The sequence below is a fragment of the Hypomesus nipponensis genome, chromosome 28, assembly GCF_054491055.1.
Source record: "Hypomesus nipponensis isolate SF chromosome 28, ASM5449105v1, whole genome shotgun sequence".
Classification (NCBI taxonomy): domain Eukaryota; kingdom Metazoa; phylum Chordata; class Actinopteri; order Osmeriformes; family Osmeridae; genus Hypomesus; species Hypomesus nipponensis.
In genome coordinates, this window is record NC_140388.1 from 9,153,378 (window position 1) to 9,166,980 (window position 13,603).

Below are 13,603 nucleotides of genomic sequence, written 5' to 3' on the forward strand. Positions count from 1 at the left end.
GTCTGTTAGTCTGAGCTGACATGAGGCTAGAGGTACAGGGTCACATACTAGAAAGCCATAGCAAGTACCTGCCTCACGGGGAAGTGGATCGAACATGAAAGGACACGTCTGAAAGGGGGTTGAGAAAAAAGAAGAAGAACGATCAGCACACAGGAAGTAGGAAATGAGATACAGAAAAGGTTTGAGTCTGACAAGCCGGAGAGGTGAAGTACAGATGAGAGAGAGTGCGAGGTGTGCGTGTGTATGTGTGAGAGAGAGAAAGAGAGAGTGTGTGTATGTGTGTGTGTGTGTGTATGGGGCAAATACGAACCTTTTTCTATGAAGCAAGGATAATGTCACTGAAGATAAAAAACTGGGACTTCAGCACCTTCAAAGCTGACACAACGAGAATCAGTAAGTCTATCCAGAAACTCAATGCTGCTCCAGTGACAGTGTGGCAGCAAGGATGATGAATTTGTCTCCACCTAGATCCTAGCATCAGATGGATGGTGTACGCGGGTGTGGATGAGGGTGTGTGTGTGTGTGTGACAGGGCTTTTGTTTGGGGTCGAAGAGGTGTGTGTTGTGTGTGTGCCGTGCTGTAACACTGTCCAGGTGTGTGTACCGGTCTCAAGGTGTGTGCCTCTCCTCAGTGGTATTCTGTTTTGCTTTGGTCGATAAAGACTCAAATGTCCTACATTTCATCACAGGAAGACTGGGGCATCCAGATCCATTATAAGCACTACTGTATGATCTTACTGTAAGAGGAACACAAGCTACCAACAAGCTACCTGGAGATGTTGTAATGTTGCGTCATGAGATGTGTGTGACATAAGGAGGGTGCATCTCTTGCAGTGTAGTGGGACCGCTGTCTGGTTTGATGTTTTCTCCTCATGTAACAGCATTCCCATCTGGCCTCGCCCTCACTGTGCTGCTGTCGTTTACACTTACATTTAATAGACACTCTTATCCAGAGAGACTTACAGTAAGTACAGGGACATTCCCCCCGAGGCAAGTAGGGTGAAGTGCCTTGCCCAAGGACAAAACGTCATTTTACACGGCCGGGACTTCGAACCGGCAACCTTCGGCTCAACAGCCCGACTTCCCAACCGCTTAGCCATCTGACCCCCCACCGTTCACCCAGCCATGCACACAATCACAGGCGTAAGGGATAGGTGCGGTTTGGCTCTGAGGAAAGGCCCACTGTTCACAACAGGAAGTTGATGAAATACCGAGGGCTGGATGTGACTGTGCAGCCCTGTGTGTGTGCGCGTGTGTGTATGTGTGTGTGTGTGTATGTGTGTGTGCGCATGCATACATGTGTGCGTGTGTGCATGCATGCATGTGTATGTAGGCCAGTGGAACCTATGTGACTACTCCTCTTTACCAGGGGCCAGTGCAGACATTTCCTTCCTACATCCTTCGATGTAAAGCTGTGTGATGATGACTAGTTCTTATCAATGCAAACTGTACAATGACCTTATATGGAAGCCACATGAAATCAGCTCAAAACTACATCTGGCACTATGATTCAGTAAACTCATCCGTGTGTTATTTTAAGTTGCCTACAGGTTTGAATGTCTTGTCAGGTGTGCATTATATTTTGTCATGTGTTCGTTAATCGGTCCATGAGGTGACAATATTGAACCTGAAGTATAGCAACACAGCCTGATCTAAAGTCAGCAACTTCAGACTGATGCTCCAGGTCCCTGAGAATTCTTCAGGGACTTTCGGGCCTGTATACTTGCTCTCATGACAAATCAGCTTCCTCAGAAAAAAAGAGTGTGTTGGTCCTCTCACTGGGTGCGGTGTCTTTCATCAGAGTGTGTGGCCCCGAACCTCTTCCAAATGTGTTTGACGTTCCCTTCGTCGAGGGAGGATGCCATTAAAATAGACCAAAGACCCTGAGTTCTAGGTGGGGGCCTTCAAAGTGTTGGTGTGTGCCAGCGATGATGCAAACACTTCCTGTTTATGAAATCAGAAGCCTTCTTCTTCTCTTGTCCTCTTTCATCTAGCCTTAAAGGTTACGGTGAATTTCAGAAGAACTGAGCGAACGCAGACCCCTCGCAATCCCTCCATCTCCAGCTACCACCCGTCTCTCACCCCATCCCTCGCTTTCTTCTTCCATTACAACTGGAACACGTACACCTCTGACTCCCTCCCTCCCTCCCTCCCTCCCTCCCTCCCTCCCTCCCTCCCTCCCTCCCTCCCTCCCTCCCTCCCTCCCTCCCTCCCTCCCTCCCTCCCTCCCTCCCTCCCTCCCTCCCTCCCTCCGAACAATCTTATTTTACCTTCTTCAATACTGACAACCAAACAGTATTGTGGGTTACTAAATGTAGACAATTATCAAGTTAACACTGTCCACACGCTTGGTCGATGTGCTTGGTATTGTTGGTTATATTAATCTGCTTTCATACTATGTCACTGCCTTCCCTCAACGGAACAATCACAGCTACGATCTTTTAGCTGCTTTAACAGGAAACGTGTCAGGTCAACCAGTGGCAGCCTGTTTCCAATCAGGGTCACCACGCAAATAACATACAATAGCCCTCCTTTTTTATTTCTCTCTCTCTCTCTCTCTCTCTCTCTCTCTCTCTCTCTCTCTCTCTCTCTCTCTCTCTCTCTTCTCTCTCTCTCTCTATCACTCCGTCTCACTCTCTCATTTGCTAACGCAGCGAAACAAGCTGCACTCAGCATGTTTCAGACTGCACGCTGAATAACAGATATCTGATATTCAAATGAACCAAACAGGAAGATGCGACAGAAGGGGACCTCAAGGATATCTGGTTTGAAACATTCACACCCAAACCGTGTGACTAACTCCATCCCTAACGCTGGTGTCCTCTTTCTTCCCCCCGTGGTGGACCAGCGCGTTCAAAGAGCGTGATGCCCGGGGAGAGCAGCCCTGGGTCGGGTTCGGCCGGCTCCAGTGGCACCCTGGAGAGGCCTGTGAAGGCTGGCTGGCTGAAGAAACAGCAGAGGTCCATCGTGAAGAACTGGCAGCAGCGCTACTTTGTCCTGAGGGGGACCACCTTGACCTACCAGAAGGACGATAAGGAGAGCCCAGTTCAGGTGAGAGGGGTGATGGGGGCCTGGGCTTGGCTGTGGTCGGAGAGTCTGGGGTTTGTGGGAGGGCCAGGGGTTGTTGGTGGTAAGCCCTAGGGGTAGTAGTAGGGGCAGTGGAGGTAGAAGTAGGGTTATGTGGTGAATATCATCTTATGTTCTCTGTGTGCTTAAGGATGTGTGTGATGGGATGGTGTATGTGATGTGATGGTGCGTTTCTCCTGCATGTGTGTTCTGGGATGTGGGATGTTTCCTGGGTGCGTGATGGAGGTTTAGGGGTGTGTGATGGAGGTTTGGGGGTGTGTGATGGAGGTTTCCTGGGTGCGTGATGGAGGTTTAGGGGTGTGTGATGGAGGTTTGGGGGTGTGTGATGGAGGTTTAGGGGTGTGTGATGGAGGTTTAGGGGTGTGTGATGGAGGTTTAGGGGTGTGTGATGGAGGTTTAGGGGTGTGTGATGGAGGTTTAGGGGTGTGTGATGGAGGTTTAGGGGTGTGTGATGGAGGTTTAGGGGTGTGTGATGGAGGTTTAGGGGTGTGTGATGGAGGTTTGGGGGTGTGTGATGGAGGTTTAGGGATTTGCAATGGGGGTTTGGGAATGTTTGACGTGATGTGTCCTGGATGTGTGTTCAGGGAGTGATCCAGCTGAGGTTCAGTAAAGTCAACGAGCTCCCACTGAACTCAGACGACCCGGGAAAGTTCCTGTTTGAGATAATACCACGTGAGTACACAACATGCCTCCTTCTCTTCCTCCCTCTCTCCATCACACTCTCCCTCTTTCTACCCCTCCCTCTCCCTTTCTCTCATCCCCGCGTTCTTTTTAACGGTCTCTCTCGAGTTCTTTTTCTATCACGTCACGTTGAGGGTCTATATACCTTCGGTTTCAGAGGGCATGGACCATGTAAAACAGATGAGAGGTAAATGTGCCCGTGTGTCATTCTCTGTGTGACAGGCAGCAGTGGGGATCGTGAGCGCTGTCCATACGTTCTCATGGCAACCTCCCAGACGGAGATGGAGGAGTGGGTCCGATCTCTGAGACGGGTCATCGGCGTACCAACTAGTGGAGGTTTGCACACTTCAAATATCAGACACAAACTGAGTACTCAAGGGCTGGACTAGCAGGGGCAAGTCTGGACGTGAGTCGCACGAGGCTTCAGACTGTTATTTCATTGGCTTGTTCTATATGCAGTGGCAGGTTTTGTCATGTCTGGACTGCGAGTTTTTACTTCCTCCAAACCTTGTCGGTTTGCGAGGCTTTTAGGTCACAGCACAGACCACATTCAGTGTGGTCCTCTCTGCCCCACGTGTCTCACCCACCCCTCTGTCTCCCTGCCTGCCCGTCTCTCCGGCCAGTGTTTGGGAAGAGTCTGGGCGACACGCTGGCGTACGAGCAGAGATTCGGCTCTCACATGGTGCCCATCCTGGTGCAGAAGTGTGCCGAGTACATCAGAGAGCACGGTCTGAGTGAGGAGGGAATCTTCCGGCTTCCCGGACAGGACAACTCCGTCAAACAGTTCAGGGACGCCTTCGACGCAGGAGAGAGGCCCAGCTTCCCCAGGTGACTCTCCCCCCCCTCCCCCCCCCCCACCAGACGAGCGCTCAGAAAACGGGCACCCCGACGCGAAAGACGTCAGCGTTTTTTTGTTGTTCTTGCGTCGAGAGAGATGAGAGAGATGGAGGGATGATAGCAGAGAGGAGGGTGCTACGCTCGCTCTTCAGTTCTCAGTCTGCAGCTGTGCCCACATCCTGTTCATCCTGACAGAGAGGAGGGGTGCAGTTTCTCAACACGCACACACCAAAACATTCTCACACCCCTCCATGTTTAGCGACACGTTAGTTCACCAAGTACGCACTTGTATCCATACAGTCCGGGTGAACATTTCATTCTGTCAACTCTTGATCTGCCGCCAAGGGCTTTGTCCACAAGGCCATCTATGCCCCTTCCCTTATTACAATAGTGTTTCTAAAGACAGTTAAAATTGAAAGATGAAGGTAAAAGCCACCAGTACAAACCAAATCGTGAAACATTGTCTAACCACATTGTCATGTGGGATTAATCAACAGACTGAAGAATCTTTTTGTGTTCTCTCTGTCGTGGCCTGCAGTGACACAGACGTCCACACGGTGGCGTCGTTATTCAAGCTGTACCTGAGAGAGCTTCCAGAGCCGGTGGTGCCGTGGACCCAGTACCAAGACTTCCTGGATAGCAGTCGTTTTGTAGATCCGAACAGTGCCACAGTAAGAACCAACACGGTCCCAAACCAAAAATAAGCGCAGTGAATGAACATGAATGGTCTCTCGATAACATTTCGACAAATCTTAAACAAACTAAAGACGATCAACAATTGAAAAAACTAAAAGTATTGTTTTTAATCTGTTGTCGGTTTAGGGTCGCGATAAGCTGGAGAGGCAGATCTCACTCCTTCCCAGAGAGAATTACAACCTCCTTAGCTACATCTGCAGGTGAGCCTCAGCCCTCCTGTCACCGTCACAGTCTTCCACCTCATCTGGACGGTCGCCCGCACATCGCCAGCAGTGTCCCGGTGTCTTCAGTTGCACAGGTCGGACATCTGTCAGCTTGTGCTTGTTGTCGCCGGGCAGGTTTCTGTACGAGGTGCAGCTGAACTCCAAGGTGAACAAGATGAGCGTGGAGAACCTGGCCACGGTTATTGGGATCAACCTCCTCAAGCCTCAGGTGGAGGATCCTATCACCATGATGAAAGGTTAGTACTGTCCCAATCTTTGCACCGTGCCTGGTCAACACAGAACGCTCCCTGACTCTGACCACTGAAATACTGTTAGGAGGACGCACTTCGGCTGTGGTCTCCACATGCGCTATTTGTATGTGGCTTGCCACATGCCAATGTGAGGTTACTCCTGCCTGCTTCACAGTTGTTTGTGGGGTCTTCTGTGAGTTCTTCCTGCAGTATCATATCTAGTATGACCACAGCAGATGACACCTGATCCCAAAGTATGTCATAATCTCCACAAAATACACGAAGCAGCCTTGGTATGGTTCACAGCATGTATTTAGCAATGTGTACTCAAGTTTGCACAAGCCCTCCATTCCAATTCACTTGTTGCAATGTGTCCGGGTAAAGTACAGACTATTCCTTGGCACCAACCACGGAAATCCTATTAAAACCCTGCACTTCTGTGGAATAACTAAGCTTTCTGTACGCACCCTCGCGTGTCACCTTTGGATGAAAGCATCTGCCAATCGACTGGCCTGTAAATGTGTGCTTCCCATTGGCTCCAGGCACTCCCCAGATCCAGAAGCTGATGACTGTGATGATCCGGCAGCACGAAGCTTTGTTTCCTCCCTCCAAAGACGTGGTTCCCCCTCCGCCCCGCAAGAAGAACCCCAGCAAGAACACTGCTCCCCGCAGCTTCGTAGGCTGGGAGTCTGCCGAGGTAACAACCACTGCACTGCACGTCCCACAATGCATTGCTGCGATGCTCCATTCAAGGAGTCCAGTCGAGGAGTCCATTTAAGACCATTTTAGATGTTAAATACTGTGTTAAATACTGGTACTACTGTGTGTTTCCTCTCGCCCCCCCCCTGCCCCCCACCCCCTCCCCTCCAGTGTGAGGCGTCCCTGTCTGAGTCGCCAGAGGAGGAGGAGGACTCGCCCCCCCCGGTGGACCAGCAGGGCTTCCCAACCTCTCCTCTGGACACCCTTCAGCCCCTGCCCCCCTCCGGGCCGGACACCTGGTCTGGGAGCCCCCGCAAGCGCACCCAGACCCTCCCCAGCTTCAACTGCCCCGTGGCTGGGGTGCCCCGGAGGACAGAGGCCCTGAACCGCTGGAGCAAGATCCAGGAGGTGTGTGAGGAGAAGGGGGAGAAGACCCTGTCAGAGGACATCTTTAAGATCCTAGACCTCCACGGGGGCTCCCTGTTTGGGGGGGATCAGACGCGCAGGACCCCCAAAGAAGAGGGCGACAGAACCGAAGCCAGGAAAGAAAATGATGTCATGGTTGCCCACGACGATACCTTTCAAGTGAGCAGTGATGCCCAAGCTCCATCCCGACAGCAAGGGCCCGCGCTCCTGTCAGTACCAATGTTAATGCCCAGGACAGACAGCAACGTTGACCACCAGACAGACAGCCAGAACAACACAGCTCAACTCAACAGGTTGGTACCATCAGCAAACAATAGACAGGTGTTTGATAGGGCTGTGTACAGATTAGTGGTAGAGCATCTGACTATTAGTCACAGGGTCACAGGGTCCAATCCCCACCTGTATGTGAAAGTGTCTGCAAAATGAATACATGACCTTACATTGTCACACGAGTACACACACACACACACACCTCACCTAAACAAGGCCCAACACACTCCTCACCCCTCCCCCCCCCCCCCCCCCCCTCTCTCTCTCTCTCTCTCTCTCTCTCTCTCTCTCTCTCTCTCCCGTCCTGTAGCCTTCAGAGGAAGAACACGGAGCTGAGCGCCACCGTGGCCGAGCTCCAGACGGCCCTGGAGGCCGAGCGTCAGCGAGCAGCCGTCCTGGAGCTCCGCGCGAGGAGGGCAGAGGTCGGCCGCGACGAGGCCCAGAGACGGGCCCTGGAGCTGGACAGAGAGGTGGAGAGACTCCGGGCCGGAGAACCACAAGCTCCCACATAGAGCCCCATCACCCAGCCGTCTCAGAAGGAGCTCTGATGATCTTTTGGCCACGCATCTCTTCGCCGCCGGGCTGAGTGTGGATGCACGCTGTCCTCATTTATCTACGCTCATCCCAATGGTCCCTCTTTCAGAATCAGATCCAGGGGTCTGGAGATTGGGTTGCCAGTCGATGTGTTTGTTAGACGAGAGATTCTTAAAGCCGAACACCTGGTGGTGCAATTGTAAGCTTCACATTTGATGAATTGCCTGTCTCATTGCTGTTGTGGATCAAAGGAAGTATCGTACGAGTAAAAGAGAGAGAAAAGATGAATGTGTTTGGTTTGACATTTGATGAAGAGTTGGTAACCATGCATATGTTAATGGTGAGCTCAGGTCATTGCTCCATGGAGCAAGCGTAGATAGAAATATTTCAATTTGTTTAGAACAGTTGCACTGTGATGAGCAGTTTCTGTTTTGGAATGACATACTGATTTGCTCATTTACCGTGGTCAATATTTTGTGTGAAATTAAGTAATTCAATGAAATAAATAACTCTTGATTGACTGGCACTCCTCCTTTGAAACACTTCAGAAAGAACCAGAAGGACAGAGAGAAACCGGGAGAGGAGACACAGGAAGAAAAAGAGAGAAGAGAGAGAAAACAGGAACGAGAGAGCGGAGATGGAGGAAGTTCCAGTATGAGAGAATTCCTTCCCGTGACAGGGTCATGGCCCTGATAGTGGGTCAAAACAGATCGGGTGTAGGTTGGGGGGCAGGAGAGCCTCCAGTGGGAATGTTCCTTTGTGTCAGGACGTTCCCCGCATGGGCTCGCGTGCTAAGCGGGAAAAAAAGAAAGCGAGAGAAGAGGGGGGAAAACGGAGCAGAGATAGAGAGAGCCAAGGCGGTATCAGGCGTCCTACGGCCCAGTTGGAAGGTGGGAAGGGGGATTAAAGCGCACAGAAGCGTTGCGCAAGGCAAAGCAGAGAGATAACAGTGTGTCTGTCAACTGTCAGTCTGGCGGCTGATTGGCAGAGGAAGGAAGGCTTGGTGACTTCCCACAGCTCTGGGCGTCTGTATCAGCAGTTCATCAACACAGGTCAGGGGCGGGAGAGCTGGAAAGCTGAATGCCAGGATCGAAACAGACGGGCGATTTCGAATTCACGTCAACACTTTGAAACAACTGGCACTGGGGGGGGGGGGGGGGTTCAGGATATTTACATGTACACACATTTACATTTAGTCATTTAGCAGACGCTCTTTTCCAGAGCGACTTACAGTAAGTACAGGGACATTGTCCCCAAGGCAAGTAGGGTGAAGTGCCTTGCCCAAGGACACAATGTCATTTGGCTCAGCCGGGAATCAAACTGGCGACCTTCAAATTACTCGCCGGATTCCCCACCGCTCAGCCACCTGACTCCCTATATGGTGACGATGCGATGTTTACGAGTCGAATCCATCGCTTCTTCTCCAGGAGCGGTGATCCTGGAGAATGTGGTGATCCTGTGAGTGAACAGGAGGGCCGGCCCCCCAGACAGATGAGGTGAGAGCGGAGGAGAAGGTTGTTGATCACCCGAGAGGAATTCCCTCCAGACTCATTCGGGTTCGGTCTCTGTCACCTCTGACTCTCTGCTGTCCGTGTAATCGGTCAGGAATGCCTTTTCGGGGGGCTGAGCGGCCCGCGCTCTCCTGCCTCGCCTCTCCGCTGGCCGTGGCGGAGCGTGGCATCCGGAAGCCGCCCCGTCTCCAGAGCCTTGTGAGGTCTACGAGGGCAGTCTGGGGAGATGCACGTCCTGTGTCATCCTGGGGTCCTCTGAGCCACCCTGGAGCCTCTGGGGGTTCCAGATAACCCGTTCCTGACCCTCCCTGACGTTTGTGTGCGGCGGCAGCTTACAGTACCAAAAGAGGAAGTCCACTTTGGTGGAGAGCACTTGAGAGAGGACAAGTGATGTAAGGGTGTGGTGGTGGTGGTGGGGTGGGGTGGGGGAGGATGATGAGAATATTGTTGCTACTGTGGATCATTGTACACACAACAAAGAGCTGCGTTTGTCTCTGTGTTTTCCTGTCATCGCACTCTGTCTCTGTGCTCTCAAACTGTCAATTCTTATTAGCTTATTTGTGAAAAACTAGGCATTGGGAAATGGTTTTGTCCTCTTCATAATTTGTTCTGAATGTTTTACAAAGAGCCAGCCAGTCCTGATATCTTGAAGTCCTTCTGATTGGGTCTCACACCTCATTACATTTCCATTTCCTCTGGCCAGACACAATCACACAGACATATTGAAGATCAGCAGACCTTTTACATATTTTGTCAAACAGAAATGGTCAATGGAGCAGACTCCGGTCTGTTCACTTCCACCATTTACCAAACAAATAAACAGAAGAAGAAGACCATCGCCGTGGTTCCCACCCAAACAAAATATCGCTTCCACAAGGAAGAAGCTACAGGACAATGTTTACAAAGTCCTCATTAAGGAAGTTGTGAGATAACGACACACACACCACACACACACCACACACACACACACACAGGGACAACACGAGCCCTGAGAAATGCAGAGGCTACCATATCATAGATAAGGGACAGAGAGAGAGACAGAGAGAGAGAGAGAGAGAAAGAGAGCGAGAGAGAATGCAAGGGAGAGAGAAACACAGAGAGAAGCTACCTAAGAGATGCCTTTGCAATGTCGGGTGAAGCAACGCCACAACCACCCTTCATCCGGAACACCAACTGTTGAGAAAAACCAACATCAAAAGGTGTGTTTGAGGATAAAGGTCGTAAGAAGCGGAGCGAGAGCAGATCCTCTGTGTAAGGAGCCACCACACACAGTGAGAAGAACACGGATCTTCTGATCGCTCCTCCAGCTTCTGGAGCCAACAGCAGCACACCCAGGGTCAACCACCACCAACCAGCGGATCATCGACGCGTTCGTCTCCAACCTTTGGATTAAGGATTGCGAGATTAGATTAGACTGCGTCACCCGGGTCCTTGTTGGACAGCCCTCGTGGATATACAGCCCTCTCCATGGCAGACTTTAGGGTCTCCGGGTTGTCTTTCACCCAGACCCTCACACCCCTGCTCCCTCTCCTGGTTCTCCTCCTGGGGGGGGCCCTCTCTGGCCAGGGGAGCCCCATCTCCCTCACTCCTCAGAGGCATCGCCTGGCCCCGGGAATGGGGGATGGGCATGGTGGGGTGTTAGACCCCTCTCTCCTGGAGCAGGACAGTAACGTTGACATGCAGAGCCTCCTAGAGAACCTGAGGGGCCAGTTCTTAAGCACCTTCAACCTGTCTGGCCTGGGGCCCCCAGCCCCGGGCCCAGGCTCCGCCCGCGTGGAGCCCCCTGAGTACATGATGGAGCTGTACAACCGCTTTGCAAACGATCGCACAGCCATGCCCACCGCCAACATCATACGCAGCTTCAAAAACGAAGGTAGGAAACAGGTTCCCTCATCAGGTTTTTATGTGGAATTTAATCAAAACATATCCAAATAATGAGTTAAACGTGAGAATAATATTCTTCTTGTGCATGCTTAATTATATTAAATATTTTCCCATTTATACTGCAAGAAAATACTGGAAATATTAGAAAATCTTTCCAGATATTGGCAATATTTTATATTTCAACTGGTATACATCAAAACACAGAATAATTTCATTACTTTTTTAATGAAGTGAACAGTAAAAATGTTATGAATGTCCATAACTTGAGGCATGGTGTTTTATCTCTAGTGTTAGATCACAGTGTTGCTGTCTCTCCTGCAGCCTCGTCTCCCTGCAGCGTCGGAGCCCAAGGCGTGAGGGTCCACCGTCTCCTCTTCAACATCTCCATCCCCCACCACGAACGCATCACGGCCGCCCAGCTGCGCCTCTACACGTTGGTCCAGACCGACCGCGACCTCTACGACGGCGTGGACCGCAAGGTCACCGTCTACGAGGTGGAGCGGCAGAACGCGGACGACAACAAGACCGGCGAGGGCAAAGCCCCGCGGGGGGACGGAGGAGGAGGAGCCGAAGGAGGAGATGGGGCGGAGCTTGTGGCGTTGGCCTCGCGGCAGGTCTACGAGACAGACAACGGCTGGGAGGCGTTCGACCTGACCGTCGCCGCCCAGCGCTGGCGCAGGTCCGAGTACGGCACCACCCACAGGCTGGAGGTCCACATCGCCAGCCTGGGGTCCGAGGATGCGGGTCGCCCCGCGTCCGAGGGGGGAGGCGGCGGAGGAGGAGGGCGGGGATCCAGAGGAGACATGGAGATCGAATCCAGCCCGGAGGACAAACACAAACCCCTCATGATCGTCTTCTCTGATGACCAGAGCGGAGACCACCGCGAGGACAAGCGCGAGCTGAACGAGATGATCGACCAGGAGACGTCGGAGGCGGTGTTCCAGGAGGACCTGGGCCTCAACGGGCTGTGGGGGGAGCCGGGCCGGCCGCGGGACGACCAGGACGACGAGGACGACGAGGAGTCCCTCATCCAGATGCGCTCCAACCTCATCTACGACACGGCCTCCAGGATCCGCCGCAACGCCAAGGGAAACCAGTGCAAGAAGCAGCCGCTCTACGTCGACTTCAAGGACATCGGCTGGGACAGCTGGATTCTGGCACCGGCCGGCTACGAGGCGTTCGAGTGCAGCGGCGTGTGCACCTACCCGCTCACCAAGCACGTCACGCCCACCAAGCACGCCATCGTGCAGACGCTGGTCAGCATGAAGAGCCCTCAGAAGGTGGCGCGGGCGTGCTGCGTGCCCACCAAGCTGGAGCCCATCTCCCTCCTCTACCTGGACGACACCGGCGTGGTCACCTACAAGTACAAGTACGACGGGATGGTGGTGGCGGAGTGCGGCTGCAGATAGGCCACGCCCCCCACGTCGGCGGAGAGGGAGAGAAGGCCGTCGCGGGCGTCTTCCTGTGGGAAGAGGAAAGGACTCATTAGGACGGAGGCGTGAAGCAAAGGACGAGCGGAGGAGAGGTGGGGCAGTTTTATCTTTCGTCTGAAGCCTTTGGAGAGCCGCCGTGACCTGACTCTGGTGAGAGGACTGAGAGGAACTGCTGGAAGGAACTGAAGGTAGGAGATGAGGCTGTGGGACATGGAGCTCAGGGACAGAGATTGACAACGCTGCAGGAAACGTGTCAGCTGTTTTGGGAACGCATTGAAGTTTAGTTTGTGACATTCCCTTTGTACAATCTACGCCGACACTGGAGAAAAGGAGCTCTGACTCTGCTGAGTGTCGTGAGCTGACAGGCCCGTCTGGACCTTGTGGGAGGGTGGGCTCTCCTACTTCAACTCTGATCCTCAGACTCGCGTCTTCCTCCCTTCCCCTGTCCTCCTCCTCCCAGACCTCCAACGCTGAGGCCCCGAGCGTCCAGCGCCCGCCAATCTGCTCTTCATTTGGGCTGCCTCAGAACCAGGCCTCCTAAGGGCGGCCAGCGTGCTGATTGGATCTCCTGGCTTTGCCACCCCCCTCCAACCCCCTCTCCCCCCCCACTCCCGAGGTTATCTCTCTCCCCCTCCCCGCCCCTTCCCACTTCAGCCGCGGTCACATGCCATGCGAGCCTCTCCCGCTGTCCTCCGCTCCCCCCACCCCCCCCCCCCCCCCTCTCTCTGTGGCGATAAGAAGGTGTTAGAGCCGAGAAGCATATGTGCTGCCACTCAGTTCTGGAGGAGTGGACGCCGTTCCCTGCAGCCTGGGGGTTCTGGGAAGAGGGTGGGGGGGGACAGTGTGTGTGTGTGTGTGTGTGTGTGTGTGGGGGGGGGGTTATAGGGAAGAGAGCTGTCCAAATTCCTGACTAAACTGGCTGAACTCTCTGTCCAACAGTACCTCCTTTCCTCCCCCACCTCTGTCCCTCTCTCTTTTTTCGTCTCTCCTTTTTCTCCTCCTTCAATCGCAAAGTTGAGTTCTCTGTAAGGACAGCTCTCAAGGCCGAAGCGTGAATAAGAGGAGACCCTGTGTATGTCGTCATTCAGAGTC

At 52.9% G+C, this 13,603-nt stretch overlaps 2 protein-coding genes across 2 annotated transcripts; both read left to right on the forward strand.

Moving 5' to 3' along the window:
- The first annotated feature begins 171 nt into the window (after nucleotides 1–171).
- Nucleotides 172–8,203, forward strand: arhgap25 (Rho GTPase activating protein 25). Its single transcript, XM_084694289.1, has 11 exons — nucleotides 172–393; nucleotides 2,848–3,050; nucleotides 3,671–3,758; nucleotides 3,990–4,103; nucleotides 4,391–4,595; nucleotides 5,143–5,275; nucleotides 5,427–5,500; nucleotides 5,639–5,760; nucleotides 6,297–6,451; nucleotides 6,625–7,172; nucleotides 7,460–8,203. Exons 1-11 carry the CDS (start codon nucleotides 276–278, stop codon nucleotides 7,659–7,661), a joined length of 1,962 nt encoding a protein of 653 aa, XP_084550415.1. The 5' UTR covers nucleotides 172–275; the 3' UTR covers nucleotides 7,662–8,203.
- Nucleotides 8,204–10,661: 2,458 nt separating this feature from the next.
- Nucleotides 10,662–12,487, forward strand: bmp10 (bone morphogenetic protein 10). Its single transcript, XM_084694907.1, has 2 exons — nucleotides 10,662–11,067; nucleotides 11,400–12,487. Exons 1-2 carry the CDS (start codon nucleotides 10,662–10,664, stop codon nucleotides 12,485–12,487), a joined length of 1,494 nt encoding a protein of 497 aa, XP_084551033.1.
- Nucleotides 12,488–13,603: the final 1,116 nt, after the last annotated feature.

What these genes read in the sequence shown, in the direction of transcription:
- arhgap25 (XM_084694289.1), top strand. Translation starts at nt 276, where the DNA reads ATGTGTGTGTGTGTGTGTATGGGGCAAATACGAACCTTTTTCTATGAA. An exon ending in CCTGTTTGAGATAATACCAC is followed by an intron (nt 3,759 to 3,989) that starts GTGAGTACACAA and finishes TCTGTGTGACAG; the next exon opens with GCAGCAGTGGGGATCGTGAG. An exon ending in GAGAGGCCCAGCTTCCCCAG is followed by an intron (nt 4,596 to 5,142) that starts GTGACTCTCCCC and finishes CGTGGCCTGCAG; the next exon opens with TGACACAGACGTCCACACGG.
- bmp10 (XM_084694907.1), top strand. Translation starts at nt 10,662, where the DNA reads ATGGCAGACTTTAGGGTCTCCGGGTTGTCTTTCACCCAGACCCTCACA. An exon ending in ACGCAGCTTCAAAAACGAAG is followed by an intron (nt 11,068 to 11,399) that starts GTAGGAAACAGG and finishes TCTCTCCTGCAG; the next exon opens with CCTCGTCTCCCTGCAGCGTC.